This window comes from Amblyomma americanum, chromosome 1 (genome assembly GCF_052857255.1).
Source record: "Amblyomma americanum isolate KBUSLIRL-KWMA chromosome 1, ASM5285725v1, whole genome shotgun sequence".
In the NCBI taxonomy this organism is placed as follows: domain Eukaryota; kingdom Metazoa; phylum Arthropoda; class Arachnida; order Ixodida; family Ixodidae; genus Amblyomma; species Amblyomma americanum.
In genome coordinates this window covers 150,145,570-150,171,341 of record NC_135497.1, presented here as the reverse complement: position 1 = coordinate 150,171,341, position 25,772 = coordinate 150,145,570, and the positions used below count along the sequence as shown (strand labels likewise).

Sequence of the window (25,772 nt, the reverse complement as noted above, 5' to 3'; positions counted from 1 at the left end):
TTTTCCGAAACATTCACACAAAGTATTTGTGTTGAAATAAATGTCTTCAGAAAGCACGTTCTATTGCCATCATTTTCATGTAAATTTCCCTTTCTTACAGCTCGCATATTTTGCAGGAAAAAATTGTCTCAGACCTATCAAACAGTAATTCTTCCCACTGTAACGAAAGAGTTAATGGCCTTCCTTGAGCAAGCATTTTAACCCGTTCTTCTTACTTTCACTACATAAAGATTTATATCCATTTTTGATGGAACAGTCATAACATTCTTATGAAAAGGCTTTTTGATGACAGCGCAGGAAGTCTTGCAGCAATGCCTATGTACTAATATTAACTTTCAGAGCAAAGGTAGTTCAGTTTTGCCAATTTCTTTAAATATTGCTGTAGATCTTCTAGTAGAACGTTTACTGGCTGTAAGGGGCTATTTCGTTTTGTTGAGCATTGGTTATTTTCTCTACTCTGTTACCAGGCCTTGACATTTCATATTTGGTTATCACTGTCGGGCCTGTGATAATCACTTTTACTCTGTTAAGGGGTTGTGGACACCAAATTATTGTATATCTGTTTCCTTGCCCTGAAAGATCTTTCATAGCTCCAGAGCCTAATGCGACTATTTAATTACAAGACATTTGTTACTATTACTTTTTGTTTTGGTCAGCGCCAGCATGCAGCTCCTGCTTGATGTCACGTTCAACCTACTGCAGTATTGATAAATATGTGGGCTTGAAAATTTCTGACGTGCTCGAACCTCCACCATGCAGTGGCATGTAGCTTGTCAGGTTCTGCATCACCAGCTTTTGATACAGAGAGGTCATAATTTTTGTTCTCATGTTATGCATTACTTGGTGTCAATTTTCGCATGGTTAGAAGTGTCAAAGCTGTTCACAGCCAATACTGAAAATCATGTCCTTTGTTTGTCTTTGAAGTTTCATGTGTCCCTTTAAATTTAATTCTCAGTTGCAATAAACCATGATGGCATTTTGTTGTCTCAGAATTTATGCCATTTTCATTGCACGTCTTATTAATTTCATATTTCACCATTTGCAGTGGCGAGACCACTGGATGCAAGGAGTTTACTTCCCACCCATTGAAGTGGACGTTGATAGGGGACAGGAACTTTATTTGGTCGCATGCCGAGATCAGTACAGCATGTGGTTCGCCACGTCCTTGAGGTAGGTTCATGCCGAGATTTACTCATGATTATCCCATATTTGCACCTCTATACTCCATTTCATGCATGGCAGTCAGTGCTGCGAAAGCTAGCGCACCTGTTCATTCAGGCTCAGTTCATGCCCAAAAAGTAGTTCATCGTACAGCCATAGTGAACACAGGCATATTGTGCTGTGACAAACCTTAAGTGCTGTGACTGGCACCTCCTGGAGTTCGTTTTACCTCTTGCTACATGTTTGTCCTGTGAATCATCGAGATTTTCAGAAGTAAGAATCACGTAGCGGAATGATGCGTGGCTGTTAGGACAAATCGCTCTTACTCAATCCACACCTAAAAAGTAGTTCAAACTCTGTGGAAATAATCGCCAGAGTGCCCGAACACTGAGCGCCTCACAGCTTCAACCGAGGTTTGAAATGTTGGCACTTCGTTTTATACCACCCTTTGTTTTCGTCCAAACACTCACTGAGGCTTTGAGAAGAATGAATGATAAATGGCAGAGTATTATGGTTTTGCGGACGCACTACTTCTGCAGCCTCCGCAGCGTTGCTTACTATGTATGAAATGGAGTATACAGTCGAGCCCATTTTACAATGAAGCTGACGGCCACATGAATTGGATTCGTTGTAACAGATGTTCGTAGTAAGTGCACTTCCCTATTAATAGCTAAGAAATATACTCTGACAAAAGTGGCATTTATATCTTTAAAAAGTCTGAAGTGGACATTTGTTTCTTCAAAGAAGACCCTATCAAACAGTTTTCTAAGCTCTCTAGCGTGGTCATGTGCTCCTCACCTAGACACATACTGCGGACGAGCTGCTTTAGTGACATGATGTCAGAAGTGATTGAGACGCTCATGCCAATTGGCAATAGGTCGGCATCCTCATCAACGACCCTCGATGAGGATGCAGTGGCAAAACTACACGGCACAAGTGATAGCAGAACCTATGCTGTCTATGCACTGTCTGCACACGACATCGCAGATCTGACTGGGCAGGCAACTCATGACATGTGAGCGGGTTCGTCAGTGACGCATACCTGGTGACTGGTATTTAAACATGTAAAATCGCTGTCATTGGTTGATCACAGGCCGTGTGGAGTAGTTCCGCTTCCAACGCTGTCCCTTTTTGGCACTTATTACGCTTCTGCTTCTGTTTAACGTGCTTTGCCCAGCCGGCTCACACGCACACACCGATCATTCTGTAGCCTGATGGAGTGCACTTGTCTAGTGGCTAACTGCAGTTGCGATGCCGCCTTTATTAGTATTTTTTTTATCAAAGGGGGGGGGGGGGGTGCAGGTGGACACTTATTTTGTGGGAGATCACGGCAGCTGGGAGACGTTATTCATTGTCCGTGCTAGCGAGGACAGCACGTTTTTTGACCATGATGGCAAGTTTATGGCGCCTCCCCGTTCGTTAGAACCGAGTAGTGCAACCACGGTTGTTCGTTGTATCTGAGACCCAGTGCCATAGCCCTGATACATATTTTGTTGGTACTTCCCCCTAATTCGTAATAAGCGATCGTTCGTTATAACTGCAGTCGTTATAAACGGGCCCGCCTGTTGCTTAGTGGAATGGTACTGAGCTTTATTTAAAACCAGTGTGAAAAAGAGTACAAAGCTCATTCCTGAGCTTTTTCAGATCTTGCATTTACTAATATAGTGTATAAATGCGTGTAAGGGCCGCATCCTGTTTTCCCGAAGGAAACACACGATTGTAAGTCAACCTACTTTTCAAAATTTAAAAATCCGAAGTGGTGGGGGGGGGGTGGTCGACTGGCAATTGAAACCAAAGCATGGCACCATAAATATAGGAAAGACAAACGGGATATCAGGCATGCTACAGCATGGTTGAATTTTTGCTATGCGGCTCCGTTGCATCGCTATTGGTGCTGGCCTTGAGCAGCTGCTATGTCAACACGCAGAACCGGCATCCCCTCCCCGCGCGCAGTGGCCAATGGCAGCTGTTGATAAGCAGCAAACCAACACCACCCCACTCCCCGCAGGTGAATGCAGATTGCGGCTGCTGATAAGCGGCGGCGGCCCGATAGTGCATCGGCCAAGGTTTTTTTTTTTACTTTCAACTGTGCATTCAGCCCTCAAGGGAGCATCGATAGTTAATGGAAGGGCTGCTGTTCCAATTGCAGCGGCACCGCCATTCGAAACGGCAGTGGTGCCGGTGAGTGTCAGTAATCGATAGAAGCGCTGACACCGTTCACGCGGAGCTTCTCTTTGGCCCTGACGCATTTCACTACTGCCAGCCGCATTTCACAAGTTTTTAATGTGCCCTCTCAATACGAACCCCAATGTTTCGGCTGTGGCGAATGCATCACTTACGACCACATCTTGTGGGATTGTAAGGAACAACCACCTCCGGCGGAGCTAGTACAAATTCCTTCTCTCGAGCGGTGGGAGGTTGTGCTGGCCAGCTCTGACCCGAAGACGCAAGTCCGGGCCGTCGAGTGGGCCAACCAGGTCGCCAACAGTCATGGACTAACGGCCAACTAACACGGCCCTCCAATCACCAAGCTCTTCTTGACAAAATAAAATGTTTTTCCAATGCAATCTAATGTAATGCTTCGTCAGTGGTCATTTGTGCTCGAGGTCTTGTGAGCAACCGACGTTCGTTCACGGCTACATTCAAGATGGCTTGTCATTCTTTATGCCGAAGAAACAAACAACTGCGCGTCGGGCCGCAAGTTCGACGTTCACAACGGATGATATAGGTGTGGCAGCTGCAGCGAGGCAAAATTTTCAGCTATTCCATGTGATGTTGTGATGTGACTGTTTGCGAAGTGCACGATTTCGCTGCACGATGACGTTAGAACAACGTGCTGGAAATTTCTGGGGCCCTTCACCACGGCGTACCTCATAGACCGAGTCACTTTGCGAAGTTAAACCCCCATAAGCCAAACCAAGCCTTTTTCTCTTTCTCTCTCTCTGAGGATAAGAAGGTGGGCGAAGGTGTGGCACGCGTGCACGCCAGTGATGTATTCGCGGTGACCACTTTCACCCTGTTAAATTGTCTTTTAGGCCATATGGGATAAGAAAAAGCACAAAACTTATACAAAAGCCTCAGAGCCAGCCTGAGCAGGTGCATCTCGTATAGTACTTCCCGCATGCTGTCTTTTGCAAAATAGTGTCGTTTCTGTTCGCTCGGTTGTGTGCACTCACTTCAAAGCAGCGGGGGAACTGCATCAGTAGCATGTCGCGAATTGGTAACGTGTCCCTGACTTTCCGCAGGAGAACACTATTGCATGCAGGTTTGAACAAAGAGATCAAACAAAACAAAACGAAGCCACATTTATATTTTAAAGGGAAGAGCCGATACGAAATGATAACAAGAAACACACACTCAACACACGTACAACACTGCAGAATAAAGGAAAGAGTTCACCAGGTACTGAGCGTCCCAGGTGAGACGGGGATACCTTGCAGACAGGGCAGATGCGGGTGGATGTAGTGCGACGCGTCGCTGGCGTTGCGTCGAAGGAAGCGGCGGAAGAGAGCCAGGTGGTATTAGGAGCGGAGAGCAACACAGGGAGACGCCGGTGGTCTCCCGTCAACAGCCCAAAGAACTTGGCAGCAACAGGAGAATTGTAGCCAGATCCCATCGACGGCAGCCCAAAACGCCGGAGGCTTAAAGCAGGCTACCCTAGAGTGCCGTTCGGCAGCACGAACCCTCAGTCCATCGGCTGCCACCTCCACGCTTGCAAGGAACGCCGGAGGCTTGCGTAGGTGATCCAAGGGGGGTCCACGGCAGCACAGACCCAACGTCCGACGGCTGCCACCTCCACACTTGAATCACAGACGTGTCAGCTCTCCGCTCCTCGTGCTTGCCATGCTCCCTGTCGCCATCACCTCGCACACACCATTCGCACATGCACACGCGCAGCGCTGGGCTGGCACATGCAGCGCTCTGCTGTTCGACGCATGACTGTCGACGCACCGCATTCAGAAATCTACTGAAGATTTGTTGTGCACCTCACATATGCCCCCTTTGGAACAGTTTTTTCACATCGAATAAACTGCCGTTGGTGCACACAACACTTATGTTCATGTGGTAAACTGACAAGTTAAACGCTGCTGAAGTCACCGAAGGCACTTTACACAGTGACACATGAAGGCACATGGAAACGCACACAGAGGAAACATGGGGTCAAATATTATACATCTAGAAAAAAGGAAAATAAAAACCATACAAAACATCAGAGACAAACTTTAAACACGTCTGTACCATAAAGATGAACATGTACACACTGCACAACACATAACCAGTAAACGAAAGAAGAAAAACAACCCACAAACACTACCCCATGCGTTTGCACAGGTCACCATTGCAAACACACCGGATAGTAGCATTGTACCTTGGGCATAACTCTCCGGTAATTTACCAGCGACTCATGCATTCGGCGCCTACGTTTTCGGAACCCTTGATGTACTCTACACGAAACGTATACTCTAGTAATGTTAGGCTCCAATGCAGTACCCTGCTGTTCAAGTGCTTAGCCTTTGTTAAATATTGCAAGGGTTGGTGGTCAGTCTGAACGATGAAGAACATCCCGTACAAGAATATGTGGAATTTCTCAACAGCCCGGACTATCGCCAAACACTCGCGTTCAATCACTGAGTAGCGAGATATGCGAGGTAACAACTGTCGACTGATACCGGGTGGAGGATTCCATCATGCTTCTGCTGGAGAACGGCACCTATGCTAACCTCGGAAGCATCTGTGAGAAGCACGAACTGCTTAGTGAGAATTGGACCTCTTAGTACGGGCCTGGAAGTTAACGCGTTCTTGAGCTCGTTAAAAGTGGCTCGCCGCTGTGATGTCCAAGAGACAAGGTTCTGTTCATTTTTGCGTGTCATCTCCACGAGCGGTTGGACTTTGTCGGCATAGCCAGGGATGAAATCGTGATAGTATCCGGCAAGCCCTAAGAAGGAACGCACTTGCTTCTTCGTCTTTGGAAGCGGTACGTTGACAAGCTTTTCCACCTCCGTTTTCAACGGTCGGATGGTCCCTTCGCCAAGCCGGTGTCCAAGAAAGGAGGTGTTAGTGGCTCCGATTTCATTCTTCTGCAGCTTGATCGTGAGGCCGGCCTCAGCCACCCTGCTAAATAGCATGTTTAAAGTCCAAAGATGTTCTTCCCAGGTAGAGATCACTACGAGAGCATCGTCGATGTAATGAACAACATTGTCTATGCCTTGTAATAGAATGCACATCAGGCGCGTAAAGATAGCCAATGCTGTCTTAATGCCGAAGGGCATATAGACGAACTGATAGTGACCGGATTGGGTAGAGAACACAGTTTTCGGTCTCGAAGCTTCCTCCAAGGGTACTTGCCAGTAGCAAGGTCAGATTCTGAAAAGCTCACCTTGGTTCCAACCTCGGTAAACATTACATCTGTTCTTTGAATGGGCTCTGCATCAGACACAAGAACATCATTGATGCATCGAAAGTCAATGCAAGTCCGATAGGTGTTGTCTTTCTTTTTAATCAGAACGAGGGGGAATTGTATAGAGATTTTTAACTTTCAATGACCCCTAATTTCATCATCTCTGAATGTTCAATGACCCCTAATTTAATCATCTCGTCTATCTCCTTTTCGATCACGTCCTTCATGGCAAAAGGCAACGGGTATTGCTGGGTATTCACAACTTCAGAAGTCGAGAGCCTGAGTTGACACTCCACTAGAATAATCTTCCCTGGAATCTCAGAAAAGATGTCTGCATACGTGTCAAATAAGCTCCGAATCTCCTGCTGTTTGTCTTCATCGAGCTTGGTAGAGATCTGCACAGCTTCAATCCCTTTACTGTGGTCCGTGCTAAGAGTAGGTAGTTGTTCTTCTGAGTCACCTTCTTCGATTACGACGAACGATGACACCTGCACGGTCTCTTGGGACGCACGCTCTTTGTACCGTTTGAGCATATTGATGTAGAATAGCTTCTTAGTGTGGCCCAAGTCGATCCAATAATTCACGTCATTCTTTTTGCCAGAAACCACGAATGGACCTTTCCACTGCATCAAGAGTTTATTGTGGCTACTCGGCAAAATAATGAGGGCACGATCTCCAACCCTTAAATGCCGCTTCTTGCTGTTCCTGTCATAGTATCTCTTCTGAAACTGTTGGGCACGCAACAGATTTTGATGTGCCGCTCTCACAGTTTGCTCGAGACGTTCCTTAGATCGAGAACGTAACCGTATGCCGTCTTCGTGTCTTCTCTCAGCTCTTCTCTTGTCCAGAGCTCTCTGAGGACTGCGAGCGGTCTTCGCACATGGCGTCCAAATATCAACTGAAATGGAGAAAACCCCGGACTTGTTTGCGGCACCTCTCTGTATGCGAAGAGAAGCGGAGTGATATAATGATTCCATGTTTTGGGCTGCTCCTGACTGAGCTTCCGCAGCACCTGCTTGAGCGTGCCGTTAGATTTCTCCACCATTCCATTGCACATTGGATGGTAAGGGGTCATGCTGAGATATTTCACTGCCAAGAGATCATTGAGCTCTCTCATCATTTCAGAAGTGAAACAGGAGCTCTGGTCACAAAGGATCTCTCTAGGAAAACCTATTTGCGAAAACATCTCCGCCAAACCCCCTGCCACGGTCGCTAAATCTATCTTTGGCAGAGCCACAGCGTTGGGATACCGCGTGGCAAAATCGACAAGAGTGAGAATATATCTATTCCCTTTCACCGATGTGGGCGACAGCGGACCGACAATATCGACAGCAACCCGATCAATTGGAGTGTCAATAAGAGGCATGCGTCCCAACGGAGGTTTCCCTACTTTGCCTTTCGGGCACGTCCTTTGATAGGAGTCGCACGACCTGACATACATCTTAATCTCCTCCTGCACTCCTAGCCAGTAGAAACCTTCCAGAACTCCATCTGTAGTCTTCTTAATGCCCTGATGCCCTGCCAACGGGCTATCGTGGGCAAGCCTTAACACCTGTGATCGGCAAGACTTTGGAACTACTACCTGCTGAACCTCTCTGCCAGAGGCTTCACTTCATTTCACTTTATTTCCTTAAAGACCCTCGTGTGAGGGTATTACATAAGGGGTGGGACACATATAGATTAACAACAGAAAAAGTACACAAAAATTAAACGAGTTATACAAAGAAAAATGATTATCGTGATGCAAGCAAACACGTAATTTGGTTAAGAAACATAGTTTGGCATGTGATGGCAGCAAGTTCATGGGGAAGGCCGTTCCAGTCGCTAGCAGTCCGGGGAAAGAATGATGAAGGCGAGATGATAGAGGCGATGCAGCAACCCCTTTTCGACAGAATACGAATGCGAAGTGCCGTGCTTGCTGTGGCACACCTTTCCTACTTTCACCCAACACGCCTTCAATGACTCATCGTCTCTTTGCTCTGTTTCTAGCACTTCCTTGGTGAACCTCATGGGACCAACGCTTAAAGCAGTACTTTCCCTCCTTCGTCCAGAAACTTCCTTTCCAGCCAACACCACTTTTGGGCCCTTGCCCTCACCATTTTCACTGGCGACCTCGTCATTGACTATGTCAGGATATAATTTAGCTATGCCCTCCGATTTCCTCCAGTTAATATCTGGATTTGACGGCTCACGGCTCATTGCACCACGGGCTCACGGGTATATTTACAATTATGACATCGTACAATGGTGTCTCCATGCACTTTACCAGGGCCGTGCCAGTGAAATAAGGGGAAGCGATATAGACTTCTGCCTCGGGAACTTCCAGACTACGGCCATCAACAAGGAACACCGTAGATCTCGAGCCGGTGAGAGCTGAGTCAGGAACTAGGGCTCACCGCACAACCACCGTATTGCTCCCCGTGTCCCGTAAAACACGTACAGGTAGGCCTCCCATGCAATTTTTTTCTGATACAAAAACAGCAACATCGGCTACAAAATGTGAAACTGCTGCTACAAATTGCAATTTCTTCTGCCTGAAAAACCGCTGCAAGCAGCCTGTTGTCAGTTCCACCATAGTGTGCACAGCCAATCAACTTGGCTACTGCTTTAGAATTGTTACCTTCTTGGTGGTATTGTGTATGCTAAACCACTGTGTACTCAGTAACATTTACAATATTCCTGTTTTACAAGCCCCTGCATGCTGGTTTCCTGGGAAGGCACATGGGGATTATAAATTCCGTAGTCTGCTTAATTTTGAGGTGTACACTCGTTTTGAAACGGTCCTTTTGCCATGTCTCTGTTTATATTTTATGGGGGTTTAATGTCACAAAGCAACTCAGGCTATGAGGGACACCGCAATGAAGGGCTCTGGAAATTTTGACCACTTGGTGCTCTTTAACGTGCACTGACATTGCACAGTACTCGAGCCTCTAGAATTTTGCCTCCATTGAAATGCGACCATCGTGGTTGGGATCGAACCCGAGTCTTTCGTGTCAGCATCCGAGCACCATAACCACGGAGCCACCGCGGCGGCAGTCTCTGTTGATGCCTGATGTGTACTTGTGTGACTGTGTGCCTTGCAAGGCATACATAGCAGCTGCAAGGCTTTCACCGAGATGAATACTGTAAAATTTGCTTTTACAAAGGTTTTATTATTATTATTATTAGTTTTTATTTTTATTACTTTGTTATGCAAAAGCTATGCACAAGCTTGCATTGATGTCCCACGAGAAGTATCACCAGGCCGCTGTGAAATGACGTGGGGCTGCTGTTCATTTTCTAGATGAATGACTGTTTTTGCAGCTTATTTTGTTACTTATCTGTGATGCTCAGTCATTTTCAAGTTTAAGAATCTTGAAGGGACACTGAGGACAAACTGAAGTTGGCTTCTTTTGATATATCGCCACATTCTTACAGCAAGCACTATTTTTACTGATAATAGAGCTTTTATTACCTAGAAAATGCATCAAAATGAAAACAGGTGTCCCCATCACCGGCCGATTGTCATGTAAACTGTGGTGTGTTGACGTTTATTTTTTTGGCATGGATCCTAGAGGCTCGAAGGCTACACTGCTATTCACTTCAAAATGGTGATCACGAAGCCGATTTTAGTGTAGACTCCACGAGTTTGAATTGAGTGGTGGGAAAATTTTTAATTAAATGCAATTTTTTCAGCAATAAATGCGCCTTTGGTGCCGGACAAACATCAACACACCCAGAAAGAGCCATAAAATCGATTTTTGCTAAAAACAAATTTCTTGGAATTGTCGTCAGTGTTCCTGTAAATCAAGTGTTCATATTTTTTTACATGTTTCTTTGAGTGTGTAGTCCAAAAAGGACATTGTGGGAACTGTGAGGACAGCACGGCAGCAAATATTTGTCCTGATTGGGCATCACTAAGGTACCACTGCAGTTGCCTTGGCTCTCTTGGGTACATCTGAATATGTCATGAATATGATTTATTCTTAAAAGCTAAATATAGTGACAAGTTGGACTAAAGTTCTCTTTTTTCCCATTTCCGTACACTATTGTGCCACGAGTTTACAGCAGGCAGGAATAAAATTGTCAAGGCCATGCAAGTGCTGACCAGATTACATTGCTGCATCACCTAGTGGCGTAATGCTTTCCTGTTGTAACCATGTCAAGCATTGTCTATTTTGTTCAACACATGCTGCAAATTCTCCTCTGCAGTGACTGCACTGAAGCACCTCCGGTTCCTAAGTGTCTCTGTAGCCTCCATGCGGCATTCAGTCGTTCAAGGATAGGTATGCTGAATGATGCTTCCAGGAATGCAAAGTACACAGCAGCACTGCAAAAGGTATGTAAAACCTTTAGGTGGCTTTGGCATGTAAGTTCTGTATTTTGGTTTTGTCTTCTGGTAGCTTGCCATGATTTTTCTGCTTGTTTGAATGTGCCATTATGTAACTGATCCGATCTGGGTGTTACCATCACCACACTTTTCTTTTTGTTTCAAAAGTTAAATTTCTTTAGGGTTGAGCACTATTTGAAGTAATTTCCTGTAAAAAAAAAAAAAAGTCATGAATGCCATTCAAATTTTGTGAGTGTTCAAAACTAGGTGTACTAAAAGTTTTCCTGAAAACAGATATGCTGTACTTCTTTTAAAATTGCTTTGCCGTAATCTGTAATCGGTGCAGTTACATTAGAAATAGCTTTCAGATGACAGATATCTGCCTGTTTATCGCATCCTACTAAAAATGATGAAATTGAGTGATTTTTTTAAAGGGTCCCTGAAACACATTTTCAGTGCATTGTTTTGCCTGTTGGTTGCATAGAATGAGTTTTAGAGATGCTATTAGCACCGGTCGTACCGCATATACTGTGGTTTTTAATATTTTAATTAGCTCGCAAAAACAAATTCGTGGCGCTGACGGTGTCACCATACAGTGGCAGTTTTTATCAGCGGATATTGCATCACTTTGTGCGAGCTTGATGATTGTACAGAGAGTAAATATACTGCTAATTGGGTTAATAACTAGGGATACGTTTTGTCAAGTTTTTGTGTTTTATATTACATTAACAAAATCAACTTGTTTGCCCTAGATAAAAGCACAGTAAATCAAGTAAAACAAAAAAACGCCACCAGAGGCACTGGCTACTTTTTGCATCGAAGGACTTTGCGCTTCTCTGTAAACATCCTACGACCTAGCACTAAACACTTATGGCTACTCTCTGTTTATCTGAGAGCAGCTTTGCAAAATCGATCCGATCGAGCCATTGCACTCTATAAGCCTTCATTTCAGTCCCAAGGAAGGATGCGTTTGTTTCACATTTTGAATGCAGTGCGCATCGTCAGTTTGTGGAGAATTACCGAGCGGTGGCGCCAGATGACGCCACATTCCCGTCAACAGTGCGCGCTTCTTTCTCGCCGTGGCCAACCAGCACGCTAGGAGCGACAGGCGATGGTTGGCGGTAAGCAGTAGTGGTACGCGCTATGCTAAATGTGTCTGATATCTTGCGCACGCTGTCACACCGTCGCAGTATCTCGCGCTCGAGTTCGGATCCATAAGTAAGGGAACGTCACTGATAAGTGTTACCTTCTGTGCCGTCGACGTGATGGTGAAGTATCGCTGGGTCAGCTGGGTGTTCATATGGTTGTTGTAACCATGCAAACGGCGCTGCCAGCCTTGGCATGAACGAGTTACAGAGAACAGGCAACCATGGAGTGCAAACTTCCGCCACGTGCTAAGAGAGGCTGTTTCGATTGGTCGCCATGTGTGTCGTCATTGGGAGAGTGAATTGGGAATGGGAAGCTGCGCGAAAATCGAATTGAGGGCAGCATTTTGTTTGCTTGTATTTTGAAATTTCTTCATTGAATAACTCCCGTTCCTATGCATCGATTCTCGTAATTCTTTTTGAGTCAGCATCTGTGTGACATAAAGAATGCATCTGAAGCGTAACCGGCATCCGTTCAAGCGGTGTTTCGCAGCACCTTTAAACATTCAAGGAAAAGTTGATGTTAAATTCGATGATGGTTTTTTTTTGTTATGGCGCAATGGCATCTGTGGCCGAAGAGCGCCATGGCTCAAGGTATTTTCTTCTACTCAAGGTAGGGTCGAAGACCCATTTCCTAAGCATTTCACCCTAAATAAGCCGAGCACCAGATTAGGGGAAGCTTGTACTCATTGTATTAGCGGTACCCGGCAGCACTGGGAATCGAACCCCTCCCGCATGCGAGGCAGATGCTCAAACGACTAGGCCACCGCTGCGATGGCCTATTGCGTTGGCCATGAATCATACTCTGTCCTAAATGTTTTTTTTTCTTTACAGTATCATATCACATGTAAGCTTATAATGCCAGTGCAGGAGCAGACACACCAAGTATTTTTGATGCCTTTTTTTTTTTAATGGTGCATGAGTCACGAGCAGTGTTGTAGGAATTACCGAAAAAAGTAACTAAATGTGCTGCTCGTTACATTAAAAAAAAAGGGTACCTGTTACCGCCCTACGTTACCTACAAAAAGGTAACACATTACCGTTATCGAAAAATGTACCGCATGTTACTTTGCCGTTATTTCATGGCCATTAATTTTAATTAGTGCGTCTTCGCCAGAAGAACTTTATAAAAGTTCATATTTCACATAAAATTTCTAGCCCAAACAACGCTTTAATGCGAATACCTTGCACAAATCTGCAGGAGCTTAGCAACGTTATAGTGGCCTAAATTTGCCTGTAGAGTTACATGTGGTGGCTTCTAATTCTGTGCCACATGGTGAAGCCATTTCTGAATGTGACATTAAACAAAAAATCACACTTCATCATCAATTCTAACTTGACAAAGAAAACATCGCTGAACTCTCAAGAAATTTACTGTAATTCTGAAAAATGTGATGTTCCAAAATGCTCGGCATGCTTCCACTCTTTCGAGGGTTGTGTGCGTGAGTGGTTCGGGAAGGGGAGGTAGGTGAAGGCAAGTGTGTGAATGCGTGTTCGTGCACGACTTTCGTGCTTTATGGCTATTCTGTCTTTTTTTTTTTTAGTTAGGTGTGTAGTCAAGGGCAGGTGTTTTCTGACATGCATGTGAGCCGCAACAAGGGTCGTCGAGAGCAGCTGTACATTTTGTTTATTTGCAACATCACTTTAGGTGCTCTGCGTTTCTTTTTTTTCTAAAAAGGGGCGTGGAGTGGGGGACAATTGGAACAAAAAGTAACAAGTAACGAGCACCCCTGCTCGCGACAAGATTGGTGTCACCAGAAAGCTGGTTTAACCGCAATTCTCCTCCCATGGGAATCGTGTGTCTAGTATGAAAAACAAACGCACAAAAAGTTAAAATGTGGTGGCCTGTTAAAAGCTGCTGCGTAGCGTTGATTCTTGCACGTTGTGTCTGTCTGTTGATCAGCACCCTTTCTTGGGCCATCTGCTTCTGCGGTATGTTTGTGTGCTTTTGCAGACTTAATGGCAGGTCCTGGGTCTGCTGCTGCTAATCTATGAGATAGCACTCCTTTCTTTCATGAGGTTCTGTGTGCGAGCAATGGATCGTTGCAGGTTTCAGACAAAGCATGTTTGCAGAAGGCAGAAACGCAAGCCTGTCATCACTGCATCAACCATTCCTTTGAGTAAAACTTAAAGGTGCACTAAAGAGGATTCTGAGCTCGTCTTTTAATCGCGACAACTTAATCTGCACGCTCCGAGCATTCTTAGAAACTTTGAATTATTGTCCTGTGTGGCCGGCTTTCCTACTAAATCAAATTAAACATCACAGCGCCCGCCTTTTATTTTGAACTCACCTCCGAAAAGAGGAGGAGTCAGCCAATGCGTGGAATGCCTTTCAGCCAGTCGCTTTGGCTTGCCGCTCTGCCGTCGGCGGAATGAAACATAGCGATCGGCAAAAGCAAAGAGTTCATGCGTATTTTTATTTCCGTGGGCCTAATTTGCGGCTATGCAGTCTGCGACTGAAACTATATTTACTCACGAAAACCTGAAAAAAAAAATATGAAAGCGAAAGCGAAACTTCCAGGTGACTGACTGAAAGGAACTCTACGTGGTGGTTAACTCCTCCTACTCTAGGAGGTCAGTTAAAAAACAAAGGCAGGAGCCAGGATGTTCACTCCGATTTAATAGGGAAATCGTGTGCACAGGATAATAATTAGATGTTTCTAAGAATGCTTTGAGCATGTAGGTCGAGTTCCTACGCAAAAAGACCATTTCGGATTCCTCTTTAGTGCACTTTTAAAGGTGACTGCAGGCTCCGACCATGTTTTATTGTCACGCCAGGCTTTCTGCAAGTTCGGTAAAGCAATGAAGCATATAAAAATTTGATGTCAAACCCACCTAAGGTATTTCAGTGAAATTTTGTACTTAATTATTTAGAGGACTTTCCATTAAGAATGCCAAATTTCATTGTTTAATGCCAAAAAATAAAATTGACCACCAGTAACTTCACTGTAACTTATCTTTAGCGGTTTATAGTGGAGTTTAAATCTGTTTAAATCTGTTTAATGGTGGTTTAAATGGTGTAGTGACATCAACTTTTAACTCTCAAAATTGAGGCAGATTGATTGTTGAATGGGAAATAAAATTCTTGCAACATGTGCCCTGCCTATTTCTAAGCCTTGCTTTATATGCATGATGGAAGCAACAGTCATGGAAATGAAGGAGCATAGAGGATATTTTTTTTAAATTTGTTGTGTTCACCAGTGGTAGATTAATAAGGTAATTATTTTAAACCTAAATGATTAGAAAGAAGAAGAAAAAACAACCACATGCTGCCAGTAGGATCTAAACCCATGACCTCCGCATTTCGCGTCCGATGGTCTACCAACTGAGCTACGGCAACAGCTGTCCAGCCTTTTGCTTTTGGGGGTATTTTTGTGTAATGTAACCAAACCTTGAGAGTGTTCACCAGCGCCACCCTCGTCGGCCGCTGCCACACGGAAGATTATATACGTTAACATGTGGGAGACTTTGCGGCGCTGCATTTTGCGGTGCATGCATCTGAAGTGTTGCCTTCCGAAAAATGTAAACGACATAGAAGACAATGCCATGTTCATGCATAGACTTCAGCTGAAGCTTTTGAGCTCACTTTGTAATCATAATTTTAATCTTTTTTTAGCTTTTCCTAAAGGCTTTCCTCTTGTTATTACATTCAGGGTTATGTTATATGTGTGCAAATACAGTACTTTCTGCTGGAGGTCACTTTCTTCTGTTCCTGCAACTTTAGCATTACGCAAAGTTGCATAAGAAGGCCCAGAACAAGGTAAGAAAGTGCTGTAGCATGTAAAAATTGTAGCTCACTTTGTAATTCATGGACATGCTAAAATGATAACGTAATCAGAAGCTGCAAGCTAGCTTATTATAGATTTACAAAAATGGCTTAATTTTTAGAATTATTAGCAACATATAGTGATTGCGCCCTTGCGTCAATCCAGGGTAGTTGCACCATCCTGATAAAAATTGGAATTGTGTGCCAAACTACTCCACATTCATTGCATTAGAACTGGAAGCCACTGTGTGCTGGTTATTGCCGCCAGACATAACCTAAGTTGCTGCCATTTTTTGAAAGGTGCGCTGAAGCTAGCCCATTTATTGAGCATGACTGTGATACGGCATTTGTTTGCCACACCAAAAAGTTTGCAGTAAGTAGACTAATCGTAAAAACAAATGTCGTGAAACGGACTTCTATAGCCGTATGTTTTTATGCCATTTGTGCAAGTTGCCATTGCTTTGGCAAAGTTCCTACGCCTTTTTTCATGACACTGCCCTTTTCTTCCTTGGCTATGAAACAGCGCGAGCAGCACACCCCTTCAGGCACCAATTAAATCTGCTGAAAGGAAAAATCTTTTGAATAAATGATGATCAGTACACTAAGTAGAAGTGACGTGCAAAAGTTATGCAAAAATATTCATCTTTGAGCATATTTTATTTGCTTCCACATTTGTGGACGTGGCGCTTGAACATAAACACTGCTACATTTGCTTGCCTTTTCTAACTGATTGCTAGACATGAATAAATGTTTAGCTCTGGAAATATGCACTTCAGTGAATTATTCTGCAGTTCGTGACTTGTAAAACAGATAAAAGCAGTCGTTCTGTGACGACAGGCAGAGGAATATTTGGTATTTTGAGCCCCGAACGTGGCTTTTAGATGTGCAGCCTTCATGTCGGCACCACTGTGTAATTAACGTGTTCAGAAGCTGGGGCCAATGGTTGCTTCCATCATAACTAATGCTTCAAGTCCGGCTGCGTCGAAGGGGTCTCAAGTGATCTGAGCACAGGTGGAGAGGGAGAGATAGATAGCATCTTGCGGCCTGCTTTAAGCATGGTTTTTGCAAAAATGAGAAATCATTTTTAAAGGTCGTTGTTTGATCAGTTTATGTCGGAGACCTGAAAAAAACTGCCCCCTCGCTCTACGAATGTGTTGATTATTGTTTTGTAGCCTTGTAGCTTAGCAGCCAGCTCTGAACTGACCATGGTGTGAGGGCATGGGTTCCCCTTTTTCATCCTTCCTTGTGTAGTGCTGCCACTTTGTATTTTTCTCCGTCTTGGGTTTCATACGTAATGTAATGATTCTTGCTAAAAACCGCAGCGAAATTTTCAAAACAGTAGAGAAAAAATGTTCTGATCGTCACTGGAAATGGCTGCTTCTTTCGGATTCATGCGTTCTACAATCTAGCACAAATGGTCTCAGATCCCTTCTTGAATATTGGTAGGGGCCTAAGACCCCAGACCTCCCTGACTTTTAACACTGGTAATAGCGCGCTGTATTTGCCGGCAGCGGCTCAGCTAAGTGGCGGTTCTTTGCGACCATTTTCGGGTCTTCATTCCTCGATCGTCTGTACCTCTTTGGAAGTGCTTCTCCATCAGCTATATTCATGAAAAACGCTTCAGCACTGGAGTCGTACAACGTTCTCTTTGTACAAGCATAGTTTTCAATGCTCGTAAGGAGTGAGCCTATCTTGTACCATATGTGCACAAAAAAAACGGCGCATTCTGGGGAGAAAATGCCACTGATATTTTCGGTATTCAGGCGCCATGTCCACATTTGTGGACGCGCCACTCTGAACGTCTACTTCGCAGCCCTTTTTCTTCGTCTGTGACAATGAAAATTGGTGTGCCGCTTCTACATTAACCTATCGACACATTCAGCGCCTTAAATTGCATCATTCACGATCATTTGTAAAGATAGAACGCAAAAAAGAAAGCTGTTTACTCGTCCCGCCAAAAAACGCCGTGATGCACATTTTTTTTTTTTTTTTACAAACGAATTTCGCTCTAACCGCAAGAGATGACACCACCAACTTGACAAGGATGTTCAAAATGGTGAGAGCGCGGTATTCAAAGGTGGAAATGCGCCTTGTGTACGAAAATATGAGGAGGCTTGGGTCGCGTCCACATATGTGGACCCAGCGCCTGAAGGGGATGTAGAGGTGGAGAGATTCAGTGACATCCTGAGGCATGTGTCTTTTGAATCTGCTGTTTGAAGGCATTGTGCAGGGTGATCCAAATGTTGGAGAAAATTCGAACATTCAATAATTCGGAGCGTAGAGACAGTAGCACGATGTAGTTCGCACAGAAATGCACATAAAAACATGGGGAATTTTTTCAATCACAGAATATTATTTTACCAGAATAGTTGCATCTGCAAGAAACAGGTGGCACTTCACTTATGCCTGTATGTTGTACAGTGCATTGTACAGTGTATGTTGTACAGTGTACAGAGCGTCATCTCTTGGTGATAAATGTGGCAAAAAAGTTCTTCATTGTTAAAAAAAATGCTCATGTTCCCATGTCTTTCTGTGCCTTTCTGTGAAAACTGCACTGCGCCACTGCTTTTACTTTCAAATTATTGAATTTTACTTTTTCTGTGGCTTTTTGATCACCGTGTAAATGCCAACAGGGTGGCCACTTTGGTCTTTTGTGAGTCAGTCAATTGAAGGTTGTGTTTAACCATGATGCAGATATCAGCTAGCCGTAGAATTATGCTCACAAATACAGTGTCTGAATCAATGGCATGTCAAATTTGTTAAGATTCCAAATAGCGACGGGTGACAGCTTGTGGGAGTAGTTCATACTGATGGTTTCCATGTTATGCAGCCTTTAGTCTAAATATAGCATGACCTAAATTTCGGGGCCAGATAAATAAGAGAGAAGTCTTTGCATGGTGAATGGAGAAAGTGGCCCCACGACACGACAGCCCATCATTTTTAGGCTGATTGTGCAGGCTTCACGAAATGGTGTGAGCTTTTTGAGCTTTGAAACTTTTCATTTGTTTGTGAAAGAATTGGTGATCGATATGTACGGCTCAAGCAATAATTAGTGTGATATACGTATGTGCTCCAGCGGAGGTTGAAATTGCATCACTTTTCATGGTTAGGCTAAGGCGCGATTGGTTACTTATATCCAGAGGCATCTTGCTCTGAACTTTACTTATTCAGTCATCTCAACTTTAACGCCCTTCCTGTATCTCTTCTCATATCCATCTTCGCCAAAATTGAGCTTTGGGTCATTACGCTCTCTGGAGCTTGTACGTTTAATCCTTTGAAGATGTTGATGGGACATGGGTCTTTGTAATAAATAATCTTCAGCACTCCCTGCTGTATTGAGGACCAAATATGTGACCGCAAATAACAGTTTTGAATCAATCCCTTTCCGCACCAGAGTTGGTTGATTGGTGTAATGGGTTTTATGGCACATAAGCGATTGAGGCCATCATGTGCCAAGCACTGGGTTGGAAAAATATCATTGCTGTGCTGGTGGACAAGTAGTTCTTAAGGTGTTTCAATTTGCTGAAGACATTTCCTTCTTTTAGGAATTGAACTACTCACAATAAGTCTACTATTGCATCCTCTTCTAAAAATAGGTTGGGATGTAAAGGAATGTGTTTCTCGTAAAATACTGTGAAATGCCTTTTTTTTGTTTCCCGACCTTTTGGCATGAAAATAGTGTGGTTTAGTGTGAGTGCTTCACCTCATAGTTGGACAATTCGGTTAGTTGGTAAAGGGACGAAGGACAGAACCGGAACGAGTAACACACAGACAGTGCTCATGTGTGTGTTTCTTGTTTCTTTTCTCTCCTTTGTTCTGCGTGTGCTGTTCCACCTAAAATAAAAGTTAGTTAAACCTCGATTTAACGAGGTCGATAAAATCGGCAGTTTACTTTGCAACATTGAAATTCGCCTCCTAGCATGCTAAGAATCCACCAAAAACGCGCCGCGGATAACTCACAGGAAAATACTTTATTTGCGATTAAAATGCTTCTACCCTTTCTTCACCAGCAGCAACAGTGTTCCGCTCGTCTTAGGTCGCAAGCCGCCCCAGCACGTCCATCGCGCCAACCACCTCGTGGGTGACAGGAATGACGCAATCGTCTTGAGTTTTGGTTTTTCTGTAATCATCATCCTCTTTATAAGTGCCCCAAGCACACCGCAGATACTACGTCGCGTTTCGTCACTGTCACCGTTGCGACCTCGTGGCCGTCGACGGCGGCCTTGCGATGGGCCATGCCGTCGGCCTCCTCCCTCCCTCACATTTTCCTCACTCTTCTGTCTTTCTTCATGTCGATCGAAGAGAACGAGGAGAGTGTCCTGCAATCACCAGCCAATAAAATGAAATTAGGCCAACCCTGCTCCTCGTCTTCTGCCATAAGCACAAGTGTATGTCTTTTTGCACAGACGTGCATCGTCTGAGTTGGAAATGAGGTTGTTAGGTGTGCCAATGGCACTGACCTTCCAGTCCTTTTAACAAGATTTGGGCATCTGTAAATGTGATAAACATGGCATGCTGACTTCAAGCACTAGCAGCGTGTCACATTCGGCGCCGATTCGCCAATTTGGGGCCCGTACTGTCCCAGATGGTGCGACCGGTAGCGCGCTCACCACCATGATCGTCGTCATATTTACGTCTGCCATGTGCTCTGTATGTAAGAGCAGTGCGGCGCCCATATTATGGATGTGCTCCGATACGAGCTTTGGCACATGCTGCACTCAACCACTCGCGCCCGCGGTACAATTTTTCTGCAGGTTCATTTCCAGCCAGCAGTGAAATTTCGTTGCATTGAAAGTGTGCCAAAATCACTTCGTTATATTGAGCCAAAAAATACATGATGTTCTATAAATGCAAAGTTATGAAAACTGGAATACTTGGTTATATTTCGTTATATTGAAGTTCGTTACATCGAGATTTAACTGTATGTGTAAGGTGGGTATGTCCAGTATGAAGGAGATATTAGATGACCTCAGTGAAGTGTTCTTGGTGTTGAGACGACTTCCTTTTGCCGAGGGTTGGTTTTACTAGGTGCAGTTTGTTGTTGATTTCATTGTCCGAAGTGGATTGTCATTTTTTTGTTACTCTCCATTAGCTTTAAAATCTTTGTGCAGAATATTTACTTTCTCCTAGTTTGCTTTGGTGTGCTCGTGCTGCACTTGCATTGGCTCTTTTTTTACTGGTTGCACTAGAATCGTACCTCCTGGTTCAGTATAGAGGACTGTGGCTTGGTGGTGCTTCTTCCTGTTCATTGTTCCTCTTCATTGGGTCGTTTTTTGTGTTTCTCTCGTGGGACTACTCTGTCAACGATTCCCAGTTCATTGTGTGCTGGTAACGAGACTGCTCTTCAAAAAGCCATGAAGCATAGCATAAGCAGGAGGTACACAAACTAAATGGCCGCTATTCCCCATTTACGATTCCTCTTCTGACAGCCACTGGTGTACAGACAAATATAAAAGACCAAGCAGATACATTAGGTGAAATTTTTCCACTGTATCTAATTCTTCTTACTATACACAATCATTTTTAAAATACAAAAACACAGCTGAAAGACAAAGGCTATACAGAAACCTAGCAGTGCTCACGAAGCATATAATAGTTCTATTACTCTACAAGAAATTAACAGCATACTTTTTTCCGGTAAACAGGCAGCATCAGGACCAGATGAAATTAAGTACGAAATTCTCGCCCATCTGTCTGAACCCGCTGTAGACTCACTTCTGAAATTTTTGAACAAAATCTGGGTATCGGGAGAGATAAAGGAGGCTTGGAAAAAAGCCATTGTTGTTCCATTGTTGAAGCCGGGAAAGGTGCCTACCTCCCCTGGCAATTATAGGCCCATAGTCCTGAAAAGTGTACTTGCAAAATCCTTTGAAAGCGTTCTGAACAAAAGGTGAATGTTTGTATTTGAATCCCGTGAACTTCTTGACATCCGTGTGGGTTTTAAAATTTGGGGGACACTTAAGCTTCGTCTTTAAGAGTGCAGTGCGACAGCGTGTTGCAGCGCTGCCAGCAAGTCCACAGAATGCCATCGCCCGTTCGGCGCGGCGCCTCGCCGATTGGAAACATCTTTGAACGTATTTTTCATTTCTTTCAATTGTTTCAATTAATTGATCAGCTACACACACTAGATTTTTTTAATTACTATCATCAAGCATTGTCTTTTTATTCTGAGTATTTTGACACCTTTGAACCCCTTTTTACAATTTGTCATTTCTTTAATTAATTAATGAAGTAATTACAATAATTTCATTAACTTGTCATCGCCTATCATACATCATTCAGTCATCAATCACTAGAGCCACAAATTACTATGATGCGATTTTTTTTACGCAGCCCCTGGTTATTTCCGACACGTGGTGCCGTCTGCTACTAGGCAGACGGCTTTTCGACCGAACGAGCTGTGTACGCTGTTGCATAAAAGCACGCTTTACAACTATCTTGTCCGCCTTGTGAACACAGTCAAAGCAGCATTTATAGATGATTTACAGCGCAGGAGCATGGGCGCTGCCATATTTGGTCACATGACCATTCCGCCATCACAAGCCTTCAGGCCTTCATGTGAGTGTGCGTGGAACGTGTTGGCACTGGAAAATGTTTGGTTCAACCAGCTCATTTACTCGTCTCCTTCAGACTCTCTGCATTGGCTCGAATGCGTCAACAAGCCGCGGTCAGCTACCTGCGCGTTTATATTTATTCAGTCAGTTCACCGTCAATTGCTATGTTTGGATTGCATAACTTGTTGTCGAACTGCAGATTCAAAGTGGGACGCATGCTGAAAGCTTGCTTTTTTGAGGTTGATATTTTTACTGAAAGGAGAAATATGTGTTCTCAGCTATTAAGAAAGTTTGCTACTCAGCACTGTGCACGCGACTTAAACCGAACGCGCACATGCGTGTGATCGCCGGCCAATTGCCCAGATATTTACTTTATCCTCCGTTAACATTCCACCTTCTAAAGGAAGAATATGGATGTTTTTCAAGAAGCTCGGCGACGTTGACCGTGCTCTCTTGCTAAGAAAAACGAAAAACTGCTTGCAGTTCAGCACCCGCAGAAGTAGCCAACCTGAATAAGCTGAAATACACGAAGTCCTGTAATGATAAATTTCACCGCTGTCCTGTGCATTAGCGTACTTTTGTAGAACTTTTCACCGGCTGAGAAAATTTTCGAAGCACCTCTTCTGAGGACTTTTGTAAAAGCTCCGTTGCCGCTTCCACCGTGCTACGCACGACAGTTTATTGAGCACTGTGCTGACGCCCAGGAAACGCTTATTGCAAAGGTCTAAAAAACCACCAGTTATTGGATCGATGTATTGGATCAGTGTTAGTCGAAGGTGAGGTTGCAGGTATGTGTGCACACTCATTCTGGCTGGCATTCCCGCAGCTACTGCCGGCGCTGAAATAAACTGGCGCGTAGCATTTGCGATATGTTTATTTTTTTCGTGGAAGAGCGCATTAACGTTCTGTTCTTCCTGAAAGCAGCATGAACTCGCAAGGCAGTTCCTCGAAAAACGGCGGCAATTGCGTTGCGAAGTGTCCTTTATGTAACTAGCGCATCCATTTTTCCGGCACTACACCTCAGGGACATTAGCTCTAGATATTAATTCAACAATACGCATGACATACGTATCCCAGTCGGGTTGTTTGCGCAGCTGCGTTTCGCACTGCGCGCCGATGCTGCTATTGACGGCTCCGAAGGCCAGAAGTGGCAGCTGTCCTAGCAGCGCCACCTGTCGTGGACAGAGCGAACTGCTCTCTGTAAACGGTCTATACACAGACAACACTGCCTTGCTGTCATTTTTGATTTCGAGAAAGCCTGTGACACTACATGGAGGTTTGGCATTCTGCCAGACCTTGGAGACCTCGGCATCTGCGGTAGGATGCTGAAATGCTTGAGTGACTTTTTGTCCAACCATTAATTTCAAGTATGTCTCGGTACTAGGTTTTCTAAGAACTTCACTCAAGAGGACGGTGTGCGTCGGGGATGCATTTCAAGTACTACGCTTTTCACAGTAAAAATGAATTCCGTAGCAAAAATTATTCCAAAGTCCATCATGTATTCAGTCTATGTCGGCGACCTCCAGATTGCTTGCAGATTCTCTAGCGTTACATCGTGCGAGAGGCAAATACAGCTGACAGTAAACAAACTGATGACATGGGCAGATAAAAATGGTTTCAAGTTTGCAAAACTCTGTAGCTGGCTTGTTCTCGCTTAGAAGAGCTGCACACTGATCCCACCCTTTATCTGAATGAAGTCACTCTACCATTAAAAGATTAGCACATATTTTTACGAATAACTTTTGACAAAAAACTCACATTCCTTCCACACATAAACACCCTCGAAAAGAAAGCTTCTCGATTCCTGAATATACTAAAAGTACTCTCGTGAAAACATTGGGGTTTCGATAGGACGTCTTTTACAAATTTATTGCTCTGTAATACGCTCTACCTTAGATTATGGATGTATAGTTTATGGGTCAGCAAGACCATCGTACCTTAAACGACAGGATCCAGTGCATAATTTAGGTTTCCATCTTTCTCTTGGTGCATACAGGACGTCACCCATAAACAGTCTTTATGTAGAAACGAACAAACCATCACTTGCAGACTGAAGAGCATGCTCACATGCTCGTACATTCAAAAAATCCGCTCGCTGCAGAAACATCTTTGTTACCCTATCGCTACAAATTGCCTATCTAGAATACTGTTTAACAAGAAACCGCAAAGTACCAGGTCACTGCTCTTGCGTTTTGACGCCATTGCTCGAAGGAGAGACCCACTGCTTCCATAGTGCAATTTCCCTGCAATCTGTGATTTCTCTCTTACACAGTTCCATAAAAAACGAACTCCACAGCGAAATATAATACAAGAATTTCTTGCACTCGAAGGAAAGTACAGTACTTTCACAGCTTTTTATACAGGTGGCTCAAAAACAGATGTTTACGTTGTATGCGCAGTGGTACAAGGGTATTGGGATGAAATAGCTAGACTTCCACAGTGTGCATCCTCTTTCACTGCCGAATGTTACGCCGTCGTGTAGCCATCGATAAAATAGTAAATGAGAACCTCCCAGGCAGTATTACTTACAGAGACTTGCTAAGTGTGCTTACAGTCCTTCACTCTAGAAATGAAATCACTCCACTGCTTGATGACATCATGCACACCATAACAACAGCCATAGCTCAAGGACAGCTGTGTTCCAAGTCATGTCGGCATAAAAGGCAACGAAAGAACAGATTTGTACACTGCTCAAGCTGGTGGCAAGCAAATTAAAAAAGTAAGTATGCCCTATAAAGATTGCATTAACTTAGTGCATCGTAAAGTGAGAAAAAATGGCAGTCCGCTTGGAACAACGAAATAAATAACAAACTACACTTCTTAAAGCCATTTTTAGGTGAATGGAAGTCGTGTGCACTAGGAACGTTTAAAGGAAGTCATTATTCGCCGACTCCGTATAGGCAATAAACACCTTGCACACAACTTTCTGCTGATGAAACAAGACAAACCAGTTTGTACTTGTGGAGATGAACTTAAGAGTTAATCACATTTTATTTGCATGCTCGAAGCTCGAAGAGCTAAGGAAAAGGTGTGTTTCGTAGTTTTATAATCCATGCATCCCTTTTCACCCAGCAGATGCAATTGTGGACATGTCTTGTGTTTTTAGTTTTTTAACAGAAGCAGGTTTTTTTTAGAAAATGTAAATCATGGCCCAGTGCTTCGCCTGATGCACCTCTACCACTTTCTCATTCCTGAGAAAAAGGCTGAGGTCTTTATTTCTTTATTTACTTTTATTTATTTACAGAATACTGCAGACCGAGTCGGTCCAAGCAGGAAAGGGTACATACATTTGTTAGTAAGCACTATGTCTTAGGATCAGCAACAATAATGAAGTTACAATTGAAAAGAAGAAAATATAATAACAAAAATAAACAAGGTTACAATGCAAATACACTTTGTGAGAGTACATGCCCCAAACACAGGCACATGGACAAAGAAG

The 25,772-nt window shown here is 43.9% G+C and overlaps 1 protein-coding gene across 2 annotated transcripts in view; it reads left to right on the top strand.

Moving 5' to 3' along the window:
* Positions 1–25,772, top strand: part of LOC144113923 (protein arginine N-methyltransferase 7-like) — a 93,287-nt gene that overhangs the window by 46,168 nt on the left and 21,347 nt on the right. For both annotated transcript variants that reach the window (XM_077647318.1, XM_077647317.1), the window contains 2 exons: positions 1,046–1,170; positions 10,751–10,877. In XM_077647318.1, coding sequence (XP_077503444.1) covers positions 1,046–1,170; positions 10,751–10,877 — 252 coding nt within the window. The remainder of the gene's footprint in view (positions 1–1,045; positions 1,171–10,750; positions 10,878–25,772) is intronic.